The sequence below is a fragment of the Panicum virgatum genome, chromosome 3K (assembly GCF_016808335.1).
Source record: "Panicum virgatum strain AP13 chromosome 3K, P.virgatum_v5, whole genome shotgun sequence".
Classification (NCBI taxonomy): domain Eukaryota; kingdom Viridiplantae; phylum Streptophyta; class Magnoliopsida; order Poales; family Poaceae; genus Panicum; species Panicum virgatum.
In genome coordinates, this window is record NC_053138.1 from 36,838,269 (window position 1) to 36,853,531 (window position 15,263).

Sequence of the window (15,263 nt, forward strand, 5' to 3'; positions counted from 1 at the left end):
ATTTATAGTTCAATACGTGGTCTTTATTGGAAAGTGGAAGAGAGTGCACTTGACTGTGCTCTAGCTTATTTTGGTGAAGTTCTTGGCTGGACGATTGAAAACCTTAACTATATTTCATAACTATATTTCATATCTACAGAAGCGGGCTGCAGTAGCATGAAATTTGTAATATGCATAGATGTACCTCTACTATTATCTTATAGATTTGAATAACTTGTATAAACTTAAGTATTTGTAATATGCATGGATGTACCCCTACCTTTTTCCTATAAAATTTGATTGCATCTACATTGTTATTTGAGTGTTGAATCTGAATGGTAAATTCAGAATTAGCTTGATAGAGCAATATAGGAATCCAAATTTGAAAAGATACCGAGAAACAAACTAAACTCAAATTGCTGAATTTTTTGGAGGGCTAGAAATGCATTTTCAGGGGTGGGTCACCCCACCCGCCCCTGAAAATCGATTTGTATGGGCTATTCTGGTAGTGACCCTCTCCTACAAATTCATTTCCAAGGGCGGGTAGGGGCTGGCCTGCCCCTGAAAATGAGTTTTTAGGGGCGGTTTTATTACCCGCCCCTGATAAAAGTCATTTTTAGTAGGGAAAATTAGCAACGAATGGGGCACCCGCCTCTAAATGTCTTTTTACCCGCCCCTACAAATACTTTTTGTAGTAGTGTCATTTGGTTCTAGGTTATTAGTTGGAACCTCGTCGGGTCCCCGAACCCGGTCGGGGCCCCGGTGGGCACTCGTACAACAGCAAAAGATAGAACACCAGTGTACATTTTGAAAGCATTGACGGCGATTTTTTTAACAAGAATCAACAGGGTTCTGCGGAGCAATAAGAATGAGAGAAACCAAAGTAAAGATTGTTGTGTCGTATGAGCTCATGATAAAAAAGAACATCAAAGATCCACAAATCCGATAGAATGCATCTAACCTGGCCTCCTATGGACTCTCATTCAAAGCACAACTAGAATCCAAAGCACAGATACTAAGCACACTACCTACAGATTGATGCGCATGTACAAGTCTTCAATCTGAGCAGCAAGTCTGAAACTGGGGGGGGCCTTATTACTCTGCGCCCCCTCCCACCCCCCCCCCCCCCCCCGCGTCGCCCGCTCTGGCGACTCGGGGGGCGACTCCGCACCGCCGCCTCCATCCTCGTACTAGGTGCCTCCGATGGCCGCTGCCGCCGCTCCGCCCCTCGCCGCCGGCGGCCTCTGGGGGCCGGATCCGGACTTCCCTTCACCAGATCTAGGCCCTCAAAGGCCGGATCTGCTCGTCATCGTGCCACGTGGTGGCCGGCCCTCTGTGCCTGGCGCGGCCTGCCGTCCTCGGCGGCCATGTCCTCCTCGACGGCTCTGGCGGCGGGGAGGGCTCGCTACGTGACGTGCAGGCTGCTCTGTTTGCCCTCCCCAGGCTGGTGTGTGGTTCTGGCTGCCACCGCCGGCGGTGGCAGCTGGTTTTCGCTTGACCGGCACGGTGCCATGCCGGCCTGCTACTTGTTTGGCAGATTTGGTCGTGGGAGGACGTTGCGGCCGTACTTGGCGGGCACTGACAGGGGCGCTGCACTGCTCCCCCTCGCTCCGTTGGGCTTGCGGTACCCGGCCATTGCTGCCACCGCCGTGGCCCTCACACCCCATCCTTGGCAGGCGCCAGTGGGGACGTTGCGCTGCTGCCGTCGGGTTGTCGGAGTCCAACATCGTCGCCTGCTCGGCCTGATGTCGTGCCTCGATGGCCCTCGTGGCCTAGGGGCTGCGGCAGCCGCCTTTGGGTACTTCGCCTGGCTGTGGGTCCGTGTGCCCTTGCCGCTCTCGGTGGTCGTGTGTCGTGGCTTCCGCTGCCAGCCCGGAGTCCGTGGCCGCACCGCCTCTTGACCGTCTGCTCTAGGTTGGAAAGGGGCGGGGGCGAAAGCCTTGGATCTGCTTGCGGACCGATGACGACGACGCCCGTGGGCGCCGTTTACCTTCTTGAAGGCGTCATCCTTCCGCCCTTTTCCTCCCTCTCCAGCTAGCCTCCAGGTGAAAACCTAGACCATGTTGGTCGGACATCGACGGTACCTGTGGCGTCGTTTCCTTCCTGGAGGCGTTGTCTTGGAAGCTTTACTAGTTGCGGTCACTGACTCTCCTCGGAGAGTTTCTGCTTCTGTGCCTGCCTTCGCTTCATTTCATCTGCATCGTCCGGGTCGTGCTAGGTCGTCGGATTCTCTTCGCTGGCGGATGCTTTGCCGCCGTTCCGGTCTGGCGGACGCTTTGCCGCCATCGTCGCGCTGGTTCAAGTTTGTTTTAGGCGGATGCTTTGCCGCCGTGGTTGATTGTTCAGGTGGATGTTTTGCCACCTTTGTTAGGTCGTTGACCTCTGCATCCTGGATGTTGTTGTTCCTGCTAGCAGGTTCAGTTGTAGGGTTCTAGCTAGGAAAGTGGGTCGTGTCCTTTGTCTTCTCCGTGTTGCTTTGCTGTTGTTCATGTTGTCGTTGTGTTTTCTCGTTTGTGTGTACGTTTTTTTAGTATTTCTCTATTTTTATTCTTTTGTGCTCTTGTGCTAGTCAAGCTCTGCTTGGCCGCATTAAGATTGGGTCTGTAACTGCTTTCTTCTTAATGAAAAACATGCTCAGATATGGTCGCGAAAAAAAAAGTCTGAAACTGGGGCAGCATGTAAACAACGAATCCATGATTGCTTGCTGCAGATCGGCATGGTGGACGCTTGCATAAGGGCGGGAGACAAATAGATGCCGTGGCTAGCGAGGACTGATGGATAGCGACCATGCTGGCATGCCGTGCTCCCCGACCGCCTCACTGCCTACCTGCGTCGGCCTCTCGTAGTGGAGGCTGGAGCAGCGCGGCCGCGGACTCGTCGTCCTCATCCTCGCGATGGTGTGGAGGAAGGAACCAGGAAGAAGGGGAGGAATCTTGGGTCTGTCTCTAGTCTCTTCAGGTTTGGTGAAGACAATATCGTGGACTGCTGGACTGTTTCGAATGAGATACGAACTGGTGACTAATGGGCTTTAAATGGCACAACAGTTAATATGTTTTCGGGGCCTTATGGGTCCCCACGGGGAAATATTGGTCCCCGCCCCCGCCCCCGCCCCGGCCCAGTTTCGGGGCCCCGGTACGTTGTCCCCGCGGGGCAAAATTCCCGAGCACAGCCTACGCGGGGCGGATCCCAGGCCCCACGGGGAAAGTTGCCAACCTGAACCCTTAGGTCTTGACATCAGCTACATATTATACATGTAGAAACTTGCAGAACGAAGAAGAAGAAAATATTCAAAAATCAGAGACGTCTTCATGATGATGACATGATGGTAAAAGGCAGACAAATTCTCTTTTGTTAGTATGACCTTTGTAGCTGTCAAGATTAAAAAATGTGTTCCTAGGATTCTTTGATGCTGTAAAAGTAAAGAGTGATTCACGATAAAGCATGTTTGGTTGGACCCCACGCCAGATAAAATTGAGCGTGGGAAGATCTACGCTAAGGTGTTCTAAACTTCTGTTTACATATACTACTAGAGAGGCACGTGCCTGGGGCACGTGTAATAAAAATATATTAAATAATAATTTTATATTTGTATAAAGTTTAGTAAATAATAATTTTATATTTTATAGTAAAGGTGTCCATGCATAGAGAATATAATTTTAAAAGAAAATTTGTAAAAAAGAAAATAGTAATTGACAATTTAGTATCACACGGACTAAAAATGCTCAGTAATGAAAAAACTTAATCCATACCATAATTTTGTACATTCAACAATTTAGAACGTGTTTTAAGAAACTTGATAAACCAAAATTTTATATTCATAGATAAAACTATTATATCAAAGATTTGAATGAGAAATTAACTTTTAACTTGTCAAAGATTGCTTCCTCACCTGCAGTTTCTTGACGATCTCCTACTTGTGCTTTGAATCACTAAGGTGCCAAGTTCAGATATCAATTTCGTGGGTCTATACCCTCTTTTCGTCAAATCTTTGGGTTGACAAGTGGGGCCTCCGTGAGGGGTATGGTGGACCTAATGTTGGTGATAAAGATTTTTAATTATTTTAAATTTTATAGTATAGATATAGATTTATGAAAATTGATATTGCCGAGCTATTTATCTCTGTGATGTCCTAATTTTGTTATTAGATTATACGCCAACTCCATTCACGTGATAGGGACTGCAAGCTAGGTACCGTGTCAACGTGCGTGTGTGAACCATCCATTACGATTCCCGCAAGCAACCGTGTATGGGAAAACGGTGGCATATTCTTCGTCCGCTCCGATTTCACATTTACCGTGTTTCGTATTTTCGAACAATCGGAATCGTCGAACGGATGTCAATTCGAAACGGTCGAAACGGTTGCCAGATCCCAGACGTCCGTATTTCCGTATTTATCGGGTATTCTAATTCCTATCCGTTTTTTACAAGCCCAATCACATCTTGACGGCCAGCCCAAACGATCTAGGAAACCACACGGTCACCACAGTCAGGCGGGCGTACATCCCAGTCCCACCCCCCGCTCCTCAGTCTCCGGCTCCCAGCCTCCTCTCGGCGCCGCCAGGCCGCCGGCCCCTCCTCTCGATCCCCGCCTCCCTCCAGTCGACCCGGCTCCCTGCCTCCTCTCGGGCGCCGCCAGGCCGCCGGCCCATCCTCTCGACCCCCGCCTCCCTCCAGTCGACCCGGCTCCCTACCTCCTCTCGTGCGCCGCCAGGCCGCCGGCCCCTTGCCCCCTCCTCTCGGTCGCGACTTGCGAGCCGCCTCCCTGCCTCCTCTCGGGCGCCGCCAGGCCGGCCGGCGATCCTCCCTGAGACAGCCCCTCCTCTCCTCCCTGCGACGGCCCGCACCAAGCCTTGTGCTGCGCCGAGCGGAGGCTTGCCGTGGGCGCCGTGGGAGCCTCCTCCGGTCCTCCCCCACACGGCCGGCGAGGTCTCACCGCCAATCCCTCCTCCGGTCCTCCCCAGACGGCCGCGAGGCCTCACTGCCGACGTGCACGGCTGAAGGAGAAGGACGTTGCATCCTGCAAGCTGCAACCACGATGGATCCGCCGCCTCGTCCGGGAAGGGGCAGGGTAAAGACCAAGAGCGTCCGCCGTATTCTCGATCCGTCGCCGCCCCAGCCACAGCCAGCGTCTAACTCAGGTACTGTCCTCGGTTGTGAATTAGAAGTGATCTCCTAGTATGCTGTGCTTGTGCTGTGCTTGTGCTTGTGCTTGTGCCTGTGATCCGTCGCCGTATGCTGCCTGTGATGTGAATTAGAAGTGATCCGTCTATTGTAGTGGCTGTTGAGCTCGAATTGGAGAGATGAGCAGAGGAGCGGTGAAGAACAGAGCAGGAGGGGTGTAGGTGTGGCAGCCAGGAAGGGAGAAATGAAAAGAGAAAGAGTGGATTAGCTGGCAGTAGATATGGACAATAGCACCTGACATGGTTATCTCTGTCATCAAAATAAGCAAATCCACTGTCTATTGTTAAAACCAGTTGCTTGGCTGACCAGCTTATGTTTATGTATTACGCCAGTTTTATTTCAATTAGAGATGTAGAGCTACTTTCTGAATGTGTATGGGTCCTTTTTTTTATACTGCAGCTTATCATCACTTTGTTTTATACTGCAGCTTATGTTAATGTTTAGTTATGCTGCTGATGTTACATTTTTTTTTGCTGCAGCTGCCCTGCTTGCCTCCTATGTGTTCATTTCATTGCTGTTACAAATGGCCACCAAGAAGCCTCTTGTGTGTTCAGCTCCTATGTGTTCTTTTCATTGCTCCTAGTAGATAACTTTTTCATTGCTGTATGCTGCCTGTGATGTGAATTAGAAGTGATCCGTCGCCGTATGCTGCCTGTGATGTGAATTAGAAGTGATCTCCTAGTATGTGCTTGTGCTGTGCTTGGTAGTGGTACTGATTTTGCTTTTTTTGTTGTTGCTCTTGGTAGGATCCAAGTCTGAAAGGGCTGCAACTGAAAGTGTCGCAGCTAGTTCAACTCCAGCATCATCATCAGTAAATGTCGAAACAAGCGGCAGTGGGGTTGGCAGTGGCACACAAGCTATGGATGTGCAGATAGATGAACATAATGTTGCACCTGCTACTCGAGCTCCAGAAGTAGTTGTTGTGGATGACCAAGAGGATGAGGAAGACAAAGATCAAGTCCACCTTACCGGTAAAAGGAAGAAGAAGTGCACATCTGATGTCTGGAACTATTTTACCAAAAAAATTGAGATTGTAGAGGTGGATGGAAAGCAGTACGAGCAGTTGTGGGGGTATTGTGATTTCCCAAAATGCAAGCAGAGGTACAGAGCTGAGGGAAACCATGGGACGACTGGATTCAAGAACCATTTGAGGTCTGCGCATGGTATTGTGAAAGGACAGCAGCAGCTCAATGTTGGTAAGGATGTTGGTACTGAAATTACTCATATTCAACCTTACAAATATGACCAAGAAGCTAGCTTAAAGAAATTAAATTTGGCAATAATCATGCATGAATATCCTTTCAATATTGTTGAGCATGAGTATCTTGTTGATTTCATAAAATCTCTCCGTCCTAGCTTCCCGATAAAGTCTCGTGTCACAATTAGGAAAGAAATAATGGAGAATTTTTTGGAAGAAAAGGATAGATTGTATGCATACTTGAAATCTATGCAATGCCGCTTTAGTGCAACCATGGATATGTGGACCTCATGCCAAAACAAAGGGTACATGTGTGTCACCATTCATTGGATAGATGATGATTGGCGTATGCAAAAGAGAATTGTCGGTTTCTTCAATGTAAAAGGAAGGCATACCGGTGCTAAGTTGTCGGAGTCATTCACTGAAGTTATGGTCAAATGGTACATTGAGAATAGGCTATTTGCTTTGACTTTAGACAATGCTAGTTCAAATGAAGTGGCAGTCCAAGATATAATTTCAGATCTGAAAGAGAATTGTAATGGCTTTGTAGTTTGTGATGGAATTTTTTTCCATGTTAGATGTGCTTGTCATATACTCAATTTGGTTGCTAGGGATGGGCTGAAAGTAATTTCAGCAACAATTGGGAAGGTCAAATCACTTGTGCTAGCTGTGAAAGGATCTCCATTGCAATGGGAGGAACTTATGAAGTGTGCCACTGAATCTGGATTGGATACAAAGAGGGGTATCTCGCTGGATATAACAACTAGGTGGAATTCTACCTATCTAATGCTAAGAGATGCTTTGTACTACAAGGATGCTTTTATGAGGCTTAAGTCTTCAAATCGCCGTAGGTATGCAAAGATTTCTCCATCTAATGCTGAATGGGACAAAGCTCTTACCATTTTTCAGTGCTTGAAGAAGTTTTATGATCTTACTGAAATTCTCTCTGGTACTTCGTATCCAACTGCAAATTTGTTTTATAAAGGTTTCTGTGATATAAAGCTATTGCTTGATGATTGGTCCTTTAGTAATGATGCCACAATTAGTACAATGGCTATTTCCATGAGTGAGAAATTTGAGAAATATTGGCAGCAGTCCAACATTGCTCTTGCTGTAGCATGTTTTCTTGATCCTAGATACAAGAAAAAGCTTATAGAATACTATATGAGGAAGTTCTATGGTGATCAGTACCAAGTTGAGCTTGATGAGTTTGTTAGTGTGGTAAAGAAATTATATCAATTTTATGCTAGTTCTGCTCCTGCACCAACAAAAGAAAAGAGTAAAGCAGCTGGTCCAAGTAGTACAGCAGATGTGTTAATGGAAAATGTAGACAATGACCTTGAAGCCTTCTTATATAGTCAAAATCAACCTGGTATGATTGAGTCAAATGAGTTGGAGAAGTACATAGCAGAACCACTTCTACAAATTGTTGGTCAGTTTGACATCTTAGCATGGTGGAAGAACAAGAGAGAAGAGTATCCTATCCTTACACAAATTGTTCGTGATGTTATGGCCATACAAGTATCAACTGTTGCATCTGAGTCCGCCTTTAGTGCTGCTGGTCGTGTTGTTGATCCCTACCGAAATCGTCTTGATCCAGAAATTATAGAGGCATTGATTTGCACTAAGGATTGGATAGCTGCTGCAAGAAAAGGTAAAGATCATATATTTGGTTTAGCTGCAAACTCTAATGTAGCAAATAAATGTATATCTGATTTTTCTATGTTTCATTTTGTCTTCAGATTCTAGAATTGTTGGCTCAATTGTGAATGATCTCGACGTTGAAACTTTATCTATTTCCATGGCTAACAAATTGAAGGTTGAGGTATGTGTGAATCAATTCAATAAAATTGTGTTTCTACCATTATTTTTGTCAAGTCTGGAGGATCTTCTTGCTGTCTTGCTCATACTACAAGAACAAGAGTCAAAGAGTCTTATGTAATTTAGCTGAGACTACAAGAAAAAAGGTTCATACTGCTCAGAGTTATATGTATCCATCTGGCACAATGCAGTTTCGCAAGCACAGAATATCACACATGGAAGAGCAGGGGTTAAGTCACCATGTAAATAAAGCTACGACCACCTAAATGAGTCCTGCAGATTTAAATTTACATACTAGGCTAGTAGCAAGGCCTCAGGAGAGACAGCGGTGCTCAGATAGCACATGCTAGGCTCCTGCTAATCTAGAGAGCAAACCATCGAGCTAGGATAAGCCAAAAACTCCCCAGCTAGAAAATGATTCTAAGCCGAAGAGGCAAATCTTACAAGCCAAAGCACTTGGAGAACTACAAAACTAGATATTCTGGACATAATCAGAATATGGATTGTGTTTCTACCATTATTTTTGTATGTGTGAATCAATTTAATAAAATTGTGTTTCTACCATTATTTTTGTCAAGTCTGGAGGATCTTCTTGCTGTCTTGCTCTAGATGCTAGATCTGACTATTTAATTTTGTAGGACAAAAACAAGGAGGGGGATGAGAAACAGAATGAAGATGGAGATATGGAAAGTGATCCGGATATCATGAATGATGAAGATGAGCTGTAGCCTACTGTACCTTTTAATCAAGATGCTTGTGTTCGTTTGAGACTTTTGTTTTATTCTATATGTGGAACAAATTAAACTATTTGTTTCTGAGATTCTCTCCTTTGCACTACTATGTGTGAAGTGTGGTCGTGTCGTGGCTGTGAACAAATTAAACTACTTGTGCTATTAATATTTGTCTAGTGTTTTCGTGTATGTATGTCAAGTTTGTCGGATGATTGGGTACGATACTGGGTCGGTGTTTCCGTTTTGCCTTTCCGTAGACCGTTCGCTTTCGACACATTTCCGTTCGAATTGGTTCGTTTTCGAAATACCGTGAGTCCGTATTCGTATTCGTGTTCGACTTGTTCGTTTTCGATATCGTTTTCGTATTAAAATGTAAAAGTGAAAACGGTAAAGGGCTTATCCCGACCGATCCCGACCGTTTTCAACCCTACGTGTATGTATCAGCTATATCCATACGGGCTAGTTTCCTTGACCTCATTTTCTCTGTCTTCATATATAGTCCCGTGAGCCTGATCCATACGGGATGCTGGCAGGTAGCATTAGTAAATCTTGCTTGCCCACCACTTCTACCACTTGATCCCAACTACCGCCCTTGGGCACATAGGTGACTCCCACACATTTGCCCAACCACACGCACATGGTGGTCCTCTACCCTTTGCTTGTATAGTTGTATGAAAACACCAGCCGCCCGCTCCCTCCTCATTGATGAGGCCTTTCAACCGAACAACAACCAAAGCTAACCCAGCAAGAAATCAGCTAGCTCCAAGCCGCCGACCGGGAGGACGATGAAGAGACAAGGACGGCAGCACGGCACCGTCAGGATCAACCGCAACAAGCTACTCAGGGTCGCCGCCGCAGCAGCCGACTGCGAGGAGACGGCGATTGGGGCGATGGAGCTCGGGAAGGTGCCGGCCAAGCCGACGAACGCGTCCAAGACCACGGGCAAGTGCCGGCGGCCGCGCTGCGCGGGCTGCCACTACCACCCGGTCACCAAGGCCCGGGACAAAGCCAAGGGGGCGCACAAGCTGCACGCCTGCGACGTCGCGCTCAACCACCGCCTCGTATCCTGGCGCGTCGTCGACGGCGGTAGCGCCAGGAGCTCGGGAATCCCAGAAGACTACAAGGGCACCTCGGCTTCATCGTTGCTAGCCTACCTGGCGGGCAGCGGCAGCAGCTGGCACGAGGACGACGACGATGGTGCCTCTCTTGAAACTGCTCCGCCGATCGACGGTGGGCTCTCTAACCTGTACGATCTCATCGTCGGCAGTCGCGCCAACCTCACCATGCTGTGCGGGGAAGAAGCTGATCCGGCGCGTGCCACTGACTTAGCAGTAGGAGACACCGATGCAATTGAAGAGTCGGGGCCGGACGGCGATGATGTCGAGGAAGATGAGGATGGAGAAGAAGACATGGGATTTTGCATGGTCGGCATCACCATCGCGGTGGAGTTCTCCGACGGGGAGGAGGACTGGATCGTGGTGCAGGAGATCTGATCTAATCTCGTCAAATTGCATACAAGACATGCCGGACGAGGCCATCCATTCCTCTCGCTCTGCGCTGTCCTGTGTATCAGATCTGGGTGGTGTGTATATACTGCCGGCTCTGTTTGTCATGTCCGTGTGTATATGGTGGTTCCTAATCTGATTGTGATCATGGATTTCGCATTTGTGAATAATAAAGGGGAGAATTGTATTCTTCTTCAGTTACTGGTGATATGAAAACATCGAATTGAAAAAGCAGGGCAGATGCCTGCATGCTCATCTAATAATTTGTAGGTGTTTTTGTCCCTGTTCATTTTCTGCTGGAAGTACTCTGTTTTTTGTTTTATCAATTTTTATTCTTCAAGCTCATAGTGTCTTTTTTGTTGCGAGACGCGCAACCATATTTCAATCAGAAAAAAGCGGTCGACAAAGCAAAATTTGATTCATTCAGGAATGGAAACGCAATCAGAAAAAGTCGGTCGACAAAGCAAAATTTGATAAACAGGATACGGCAAACGAAATATTTCAATGCAGTCGGGAATCAATAATTCAAATCGGAAACACCGCGCCCATTACCACTTCAAACATTAAACTCGATGCAACAATTCCAACCATACATAATACATAGGCAAATGTTAAGTAGATAGAGCTACAAATAAGTGCTGCAAGTTTACCGATACATGGAGCACTAGTAAACAAGCAATTTACTTTTTAGTTATTATGAAACACATCATCAACAAGAAAGGAAAGAATTGTAAAAAAAAGGAAATGAAAAAGAAAATAAATAAAAAAGGGGGCCAAACCTGCCTGCTTGGCTGCCTCCGTGAATTGCTACGCCATCAGAGCATCTCCAATAGTTCATAATATTTTCTTCCCAAAACTTCTTGTTTTCCAACTTTTCAAATAAGTATGGGGAGGTAAAAAAGAGTTCATCTTCAATAGTTTTCCATTTTTACTCCTAAAAATGAGAAGTTGTGACCCATAAAATTAATTTTGCAGGAAACATCGTGCCGCTGTGATTCCTCTCGTTGCACTCCTCCTTTTTTCGCCCGCTGCCGTCTACTTGCCCAGCCTCGCACTACAATAAATCCTGTAATCTATGATGATTTATGAATTTTCGTCACAGATTTGCAAATAGCCCATATGGGCTCTAATTTGGGCCCAATTTTTGTGACAAATCTTTGAAAATGTCACAGAATGAAAATAGAAATCGTCACAAATTTGATATCATGCTCAAACCACAATGGCGATAAAGAAAAATACGGTATAGTTAACATGAGCCCACATATCAGCTACGATACGGAGTTCACACATATGCATCCAAGTTGCTATATAATATTTTGTTTGCACGAGAATATTCTTATATGAAATCATATCATTTTATTTATATTTAAATTCAATTATTATTATTACTTAAATTTTTGTTGCATGGAAATCTATTTTTAGCCCCAATACATTCTCCTTTTATTTTATTTTAGCCCCACACCGGCTACATCGGCCATGTTTGTTTCAAACCTTTTTTGTTTTCGATTATAATTGACTTATTAGTGGAAATAAGCGAGAATCCCACCAAACATCAAACACCTCCTTATTTTTGCTCAGCCTCTCAAGCACCTGTTCCGCGAAAATAGCAGCACCAATGGGATTCGAATTACGAACTCTTGTTGGACAGAGCAACACCGGACCACACCCACCACAAGGGTGCACCTTCGCTTGTGAGGATGCGTGGTATTTAATTTTATTGTATTTAAAAATCTTATTTTAATTTACAAAAATCAGTCGTAACGGTGAGCAACACCGAATCCCATCCTCACAAGTGTGGACCACACCCACCACAAGGGTGCACCTTCACTTGTGAGGATGCGTGGTATATGGGCTCGAACTTGTGTTGCCAGTCCACAGACGTGCATACCTAACCACTGGGTTGGTCTTATCATTCGTGCAATTGTGGCGTTAATTGTGTTTATGTAAACTATATGCACGGCATAGTTAAAATTGATTGGTGTGGCCGGCTGCCGGTCAGGTGGCGCCGGCGAGTTGATGGTGCTGCCGTTCTCCGAAAGGGCGGGCAAAGGTGGCTGCGTCATGGTCGGAGCTTGCATCTTCTCTGGCGGTGAGGGGGAGCCTGGCGGGTGCGTCAGCAAAATCCTGCACCCGGCGGCCATCCGTAGAGTTGTCTTTCTCTCGTCACCAGAACAAGACCCAGACGACAAACAGCACAGTGCCGGACGGTGCATCATTGGGCACAGCAATGGCGACAGCAAAGTCGTCGGAGCCTTCCACCGAGAAAAAGAAGCCCACGACTGAAGGTTGGTGTCAGACTCAGACCTGGTGCAGCGAGACTGTTCACATACGTAAAATATTCTACTCTAAGAGATAGCGCATGGATATATTTTACCTCTCTCTTGTAACTACTCGGATGACAGATTTCTATTATCTTAAAAAAATAAAAGAGAAAGAAATGGGATAAGAACCAGCGAACGGGAAAGGTGACTAGATCAAGAGTCTAAGCCGCAACAAAAAACAGTGGGATGGGGAAGCCCTTGTGTCACCGAAAGATGCAATGGGAGTGATTACCCGTAGAATTAGTATTGCAAAGAAAAACATGAAAAGGGAAGAAAACGTTCAACATCTTATTGGCTAATTCGTTGAGTTACCATTTGCATTGCCATGTACGGGCACAAACTAATTCTAGCCGACTTTTGGCAACTTGATGACCCCTTCACCGCCGGAGGACAGAGTGCCGAGCACCACAACCACGCGGTTGCAGCAGAAGTCGCCGTCGCCGGCCGCCCCGAGCACATCCTTCCTGCTGTCGAGAGCATGCGCAAGCACATCTGAGATCAAGTAGACGACATCCGTCACCTGCGGGTTGTCACGCCGTATGACCAAGTACGCCGTGTCCTGGTCCTTCCCGACGAGCTCCGGCCAGCTCTGCTCTGCAACAGCGATTCATGGTCAGAACAACCAGATCAGCAACTGCTCAATCTCAGAAACGTAACCAGCCATCAGACACAAAGAGTTTATTTGGGGAATGAATAGAACAAATCGAAGAGGCCCCATGAAACAAATCGTCCGAAGACAGGGGAAGCTAGAGTGAATACTGAATACTGACTTCCTTGGCAAGGCGGAGGTGTGCAAGAAGTTGGAGCACCGGTGGCCGCTTTACAAGTGACTGTCAGGAGAAGGAAGAGGATCGGAAGCGATAGGACGGAAGCCGGTGAAGTTTTCGACATTTTCGCCGTACTGCTTCCTCTCTCCTACTACAAGGCCAGAATGCGTCGGGTGGCACTTATTGAGGCATGAATAAATGTGTAATTAAAGCAAATGGATCTTTTTTTTTGGTATCCAAAGCAAATGGATCTGGTAGGTACATGCCTTCATGGTACTCTAGCAGTTACGGGTAAAACATGGATTGTGTGATACGTGCTGGCAATCCATAATTCGTAACGTTCACGTTGACCAGCTGCTAAATTATTAGTGTGACTGCATGTTACATCTCGTGTACGATCGCTATAAAAATTGGACAAGTCCAATGTAGGTGGATTTGGTTATTTGGCGAGTTATCTCACTATTAATAATCAGAGGACCTCCTCTTAGGACTCTATTTAATCCTCACAAAACGGATAAAAAGGATTTAAATTCTAAATAACTCTAATAAGTAATAACAATGGATGACAATAAAGAATAATATTTTGGCTGGTTCTCCTAGCCTATATCTAATCTATATCTATTTCTAAAGTGAGTAAGGTTTCCATGCAAATTTTTAGTTTGATAAGTTTGTTTGGTCCGCTTTGTGTTATTGACATGTGAACTTTTAATTCATCCTGTATGTAAGTCGGATCAACTCTCCATCCATGACTTAAGTCGACTTGAGTCGGAGTCAAACATGGCTGCTACACCGAGATCTTGGCGCGCAAGGGCTTGGCCCGTGCAGCAATAAAGATGAGTCCGTGAGCACTTGAACCTCCTGCACATAGTAAAAAACAGCACGCCGTGGCAAAGCGGCCGGCGTGCTCCTTGTAACGCCCCGGATGTTCCGGATAGGAGCCGGATGTTCCGGACCTGGCCATGAACGGCTGTTTCACCTACCCCGTCGCCGGTTGCTGCCACGTGCCGGCCATCGAGCCTTTCCCGTACATCGCATTTAAGCCGAGCACTCCCCCTTCGCCCACCCCATGCGCTCTCTCTCTCTCATCTCTTTCTTCTTTCTCTGCTTGAACGGAGCCGAGCAGAGCTCGTTCCGCCCCCCCCTTCGATCTCCTTCCTCCGAGCACCCCGCATCGAGTCTTCGCGCGAGCACCTTCCCCAACTCCTCCTCCATCTTCCCCAACCCCCGGCCGAGCTTCTCCCCGGCCAAATCGACGGGGAACGACCCTCCTCTGGCCGGTCACCATTGGAGCCGCTCTAAGCTTAGGGCCACCCTCGATCTGCTCCCTCCAGCCGTTTCTCCTCGCCCGGGACCCCAAGAATCGATTCCCGGTGAGTCCTCAACATTCCCCACCCTTTTTCCCATAGATTCCTCGCCGGAGCACTGCCACACGCCGCCTGCGCGCCCAGGTCCGGATCATCTAGTCTATGGCCGGATCATTCAGCCTTACTTCTGATCATCCGATCAGCACAGACCTTTAGTGCTTGTAAAATACGTAGAAAATTATAGAAAAATGGGAAAAATGCAAAATCAGTTTTGTTAACTTTGTATTTTTATGCTCTATGGGATAGAGCCATGGATGGTATTATTTGACAAATTTGTCTATGCAATTTTGTTTATGCTAAGTAAAGGCCTTTATAGCTTGATAAATGCATAAATAGAGAGTTAGAATCATGCATGCATTTCTCATATCATATGCATACGTGTAGCAGCCGTAGAGG

At 46.7% G+C, this 15,263-nt stretch overlaps 2 protein-coding genes across 3 annotated transcripts; one reads left to right on the forward strand and one right to left on the reverse strand.

Annotated features, from left to right (window-relative positions):
• Positions 1-9,430: 9,430 nt before the first annotated feature.
• On the forward strand, positions 9,431-10,704 carry LOC120699131. 2 transcript variants are annotated; one of them, XM_039983002.1, is made up of 2 exons: positions 9,431-10,140; positions 10,243-10,704. In XM_039983002.1, the coding sequence occupies exons 1-2, from the start codon at positions 9,696-9,698 to the stop codon at positions 10,401-10,403; spliced, it is 606 nt and encodes a 201-aa protein (XP_039838936.1). In that variant the 5' UTR covers positions 9,431-9,695; the 3' UTR covers positions 10,404-10,704. The 2 variants fall into 2 exon arrangements, with proteins under 2 accessions (XP_039838936.1, XP_039838935.1); XM_039983001.1 differs by having other exon boundaries at positions 9,434-10,704.
• A 2,219-nt stretch (positions 10,705-12,923) lies between these two features.
• On the reverse strand, positions 12,924-13,674 carry LOC120701445 (trypsin inhibitor-like). Its single transcript, XM_039985485.1, has 2 exons — positions 13,507-13,674; positions 12,924-13,330 (listed from the first exon to the last, which is right to left on the reverse strand). Exons 1-2 carry the CDS (start codon positions 13,625-13,627, stop codon positions 13,083-13,085), a joined length of 369 nt encoding a protein of 122 aa, XP_039841419.1. The 5' UTR covers positions 13,628-13,674; the 3' UTR covers positions 12,924-13,082.
• Positions 13,675-15,263: the final 1,589 nt, after the last annotated feature.

Excerpts from the sequence above, each read along its gene's own strand:
- LOC120699131 (XM_039983001.1), top strand. The coding sequence starts at position 9,696 with ATGAAGAGACAAGGACGGCAGCACGGCACCGTCAGGATCAACCGCAAC.
- LOC120701445 (XM_039985485.1), bottom strand. The coding sequence starts at position 13,627 with ATGTCGAAAACTTCACCGGCTTCCGTCCTATCGCTTCCGATCCTCTTC. Across the intron at positions 13,331-13,506 it reads ACCTCCGCCTTGCCAAGGAA|AGCAGAGCTGGCCGGAGCTC; the intron begins GTCAGTATTCAG and ends TCGCTGTTGCAG.